At 47.6% G+C, this 4048-nt stretch overlaps 1 protein-coding gene across 1 annotated transcript; it reads left to right on the top strand.

Annotated features, from left to right (window-relative positions):
- Positions 1 to 628: 628 nt before the first annotated feature.
- TREMEDRAFT_59397 (uncharacterized protein) lies at positions 629 to 2809 on the top strand (the record flags this gene model as incomplete). The annotated part of the gene is made up of 6 exons (XM_007001579.1): positions 629 to 727; positions 760 to 762; positions 926 to 1020; positions 1926 to 2060; positions 2160 to 2183; positions 2614 to 2809. 6 exons carry the CDS (start codon positions 629 to 631, stop codon positions 2807 to 2809), a joined length of 552 nt encoding a protein of 183 aa, XP_007001641.1.
- Positions 2810 to 4048: the final 1239 nt, after the last annotated feature.

Below are 4048 nucleotides of genomic sequence, written 5' to 3'. Positions count from 1 at the left end.
GCATCGCAGCCGCAGACCGCCGTCGCTCCCAGATCGAGTCGTGACGAGGTGCTGTGTGATGGTGAGCTGAGCGTTGGCACTAGACGGGTGGTGTGGTGATCCAAAGAGGAACAGACGAGGGAAAGTAGAAGATAGTGAAGGACGAGGCAAGGAAGCGACATAGGGGCAGAAAGCAAGTACAGTACTAAGAGTGGATGGAGTGGTTGGGGACAGAAGTGTGGATAAGAAACAGGGGATTGGTAAACGAAGAAGTGAAGATGCTGGGAGAAGTTTGAAACGGAATACACCAAGGTTGCCAAATATCCTTTGAGAAGGGACGCGAGCGGGGACTCCTCGAGGTAAGACAAAAAGGAATCCACAGATCGTTCTAAAATCTTCCGGATTGTCTATGTATCGACGATAGGATTCCCCAGCCCAATGACCCAGGGCTTGGATAGTCGCATTGCTTGTCCCAATTAGCTTTCGCCAGGTTGCAGCACCACGACGAATGCTATGACCAGTGTAGCCCTCGGCAGAAAGTCCCATGGCTTGCAGAGCATCCGATAGATAGTGTCAGGAACTGAGTACCTGTCACAAATCACGGGTTCTTCTTCTCGACTGACCGACGGTTGACAAACCTCGGCTAACTATGTCGTCTTGGGACATTGATGTCTCGCTGAGACAGGGTACTCGTCGAAGAACTACGGCTAACTACACTGTAGTGATACGTCAAGTGGTAAACAATAAGGTGATTGTTGATGAGTGTTTGCTGATAATTAGATGGTAATACAGAGGGGAAAAAGAGCATGCATCAATTCTACATGTCTCTATACTTATCACATTCCACTCACATTGTCACGACCTGTCCCCACCAGATCTCTGAGAGGAATGGAGACAGGTGGACTACAACAGTTTACAGGCTTGAGCTATGAAGACTGGTGTATAGCTCGTAGCTTGTGAAGTTGGTCGGACAACTAAGATGACTTGGAAGGATCAGGCAAGTCGAGATGGTGACAAAGGGATTAGGGGTGACAAGAAGAGGTTAGTAGATGGTGAGTAGAGATCTTGTATGTGGCAAGAAAATATATCGATCCTTAAGATAAAGGATCCTACAGAAGGGTTTATATACTTTTCTAGAGCCCAACTGTCCTTCACCGTCTGTAGCACAGACGGTAGCTAAGTACCATTGGTATCTACAAATGGTAGGTACAGATGGTACTTACAGACGGTAGGCGCAGACGGTACTTACAAACGGTACTTACAGTTGGTAGTCGCAAATGGTAGTTGCCAATGGCAAGTGCATATGGTAAGATCAGTTTGCGACTCCAGTCTGTATAGACCAATTGCTATCTCCCATCTGCAGCTCGACTACAATACGGTACAGTACGATATTATACGGTCATCTACTACATGGGTTACGACAGGGTCGTAACACACATGCAGTAAACCAGAGACGATCGAATAAAGTTCAGAGGATAAGTTGAACGGAGAAATATTCGACGGAAGGGGTAATTCTAACGGCGGTTCGGCCGTCCTGGCCCAATTCTATCGGCTAACAATGAGCTACGGCTAACTTTGCCATGGCGCGTCGGACTGCTGTGTGGTAGCTCTTCTTAACTCGAAGGTGGTAGCTACTGAATATATCTCTCGCTACTGACAACAATCAAGGATCACTGAAGAGGTTCAGCGATCTGTCAACTATCTATACTTCCCCTCTCTTCTCACACAACGTCCCTCAACTCCTGCACAGCGTTGCGCGCAGTTTTCTTCCCTCAACTTTGCCGTACCTTGTCATATCCCCAATCTCCTAACTTTGCCACACTCTGTCTCCCTTCTCCCACTCTACTCTGTGTCCCGTGGTATCCTTCTCCTACCTTCGCCGTAGTTCTCCGCCAGGCGGGGTTGTTGTGACTAATAATCCCTAGGTTCTCGTAACTTCGTCGTAGTTGGTCTCAGTGGTTCGGGTTATGGTGGTTAATTGTGGATAGTGGTTTGGTGATGGTGAAAGGAGGGTTGGTGATGGTGGTTGCCAGGGATGTTACAACATGGTTCGTGACACATCTGTTGTCATTGTCACAATCGTCGGTACTTCTTCTCTACTGATTGATGGCTCAACGAACCTTGGCTGACTACGTTGTCTTGGGGCGTCGATGTCTTACTGAGACAACTACTTGTCAAAGAACTACTGCTAACTATGCCGTAAGGTGCGTCAAGTGGTAAACAATAAGGTGATCGTCAATGAACTGCGGCTAACTTCGCCGTGGTGCGTCGAACTGCTCGGTGGTAGCTCTCCCTAACTCGATGGTTGTAGCTACTGAATATATCTCTTGCTACTGACAACAATCAAGGATCGCTGAAGAAGTTCAGCGATCTGTAAACTATCTATACTTCCCTTCTCTTCTCATAGAACGTCCCTCAACTTCTGCACAGCCTCGCGCTCAGTCCTCTTTGCTCAACTTTGCTGTACCTCGCCATATCCCTGATATCCTACTCCGCTCACTTCGACTAACTTTGCCTAACTTCCCCTACTCTGCTCTGCCTCCCTCGGTTCCCTTCTCCTAACTTCGCCGTAGTTCTCTGTTAGGCGGAGTTGTTGTGACTAACAGTCCCTAGGTTCCCGTAACTTTGTTGTAGTCGGTCTCAGTGGTTCGGGGTGGTGATGGGTAGTGGTTCGGTGATGGTGAAAGGAGGGTCGGTGATGGTAGTTGTCAGGGATGTTATGACGCGGTTTGTGACAGTCACACAGTCCTCCAACCATGCCTCTCCATCTTGCCGGGTCACCCAGGACCGGACAGATCCATTCATACAAATCATGGCTTCATCCACGTAAATAGTCCTTCTCCAATCATTGATGTCATCATGTTTATGTTCAATTGCATAGGCGAGTCGTCAACGGCATGCATTAGGAGTCAGGAAGGGTTTGATATGGGCAATACATCTTTTGTAGCCCAATTTGTGTTGCGTAATGTGCCGGATTGAGACGTCATGTTCTCTAAAAAGACCAAGCAACTGGTGAACTGTTGCTCTTTGATTTCAAATGAGAATGTGACAGATTTGTGCTAGGACTCAACCAGTGAATCTAGAGGGACGACCTGGGCGAGGGTGTCATTACCCTCGAATATCTGTAAATACCACGTGCATATCATTCACTCAAGTCCAGTCAACTTTACTCAAATCGTCTCAACTTCTTCCATCGTACAACATGTGGATCACCATTCAACCTTAATCACCCTCCCATCACTGAGTCAACCTGACTCGACATTGTATACATCAATCACGTTGTCACGGCTGTCGAACAACTACTTTCTAGCAGACCAACGGTTGACGAACCTCGGCTAACTTGACGCTTTTAACTCAATGTCTCACCCAACCAGGAGGGCGCAGACGTTGAAAGGAGTGTAACTACGGCGTACTTCGACGTAGTTACTCTAACTAGGGTTTTGATTTACTGATGGCGATGTATCTCAATTTAAGTGTAGCTATCTCTATCTATCTTTCACTACTGACAACAATCAAGGATTGCTGAAGAACTTTGGCGATCTTCTCAGCTAATATTATCTATCCTTCCTAGACGTTCACCCAACCCTCTCGCGCTTTGACGTACTTCAACGTACTTCGTCCAACTTCCCTGAACCCCCGGCCATCCTCTTCCTCCTTCGACTAACTCCGCCTAACATCGCCGCACTTCTGCTCCCTTTGTCCCTATCTAGCCTAACTCCGTCTAACTTTGCCGTACTTCTGCTCTCATTGTCCCTACCTAGCCTAACTCCGTCTAACTTCGCCGTACTTCTGCTTCCATTGTCCCTACTTAGCCTAACTCTGTCTAACTTTGCCGTACTTCGCTGTCCTTATGCTCCAGACCCCTGTACACCTTATTCTCCCGTTGTACTTTGCCGTAGTTGGTCTCAAATGTCCTTGAGTTACGTGTAGAGTGAAGAGGTTAAGACGTGATAGGGGTTTTGATGGTCAAAGGAGGGTCATTGTTGGTGGAATAATTGAGGTGTCACGACGTAGTTCGTGACACACCTCATCTGTCGTCATCTATCGTCTTGTGCAGTGAACGCCTTCT

This window comes from Tremella mesenterica (assembly GCF_000271645.1).
Source record: "Tremella mesenterica DSM 1558 unplaced genomic scaffold TREMEscaffold_1, whole genome shotgun sequence".
Classification (NCBI taxonomy): Eukaryota; Fungi; Basidiomycota; class Tremellomycetes; order Tremellales; family Tremellaceae; genus Tremella; species Tremella mesenterica.
This window is presented reverse-complemented; position numbering and strand designations above follow the sequence as displayed.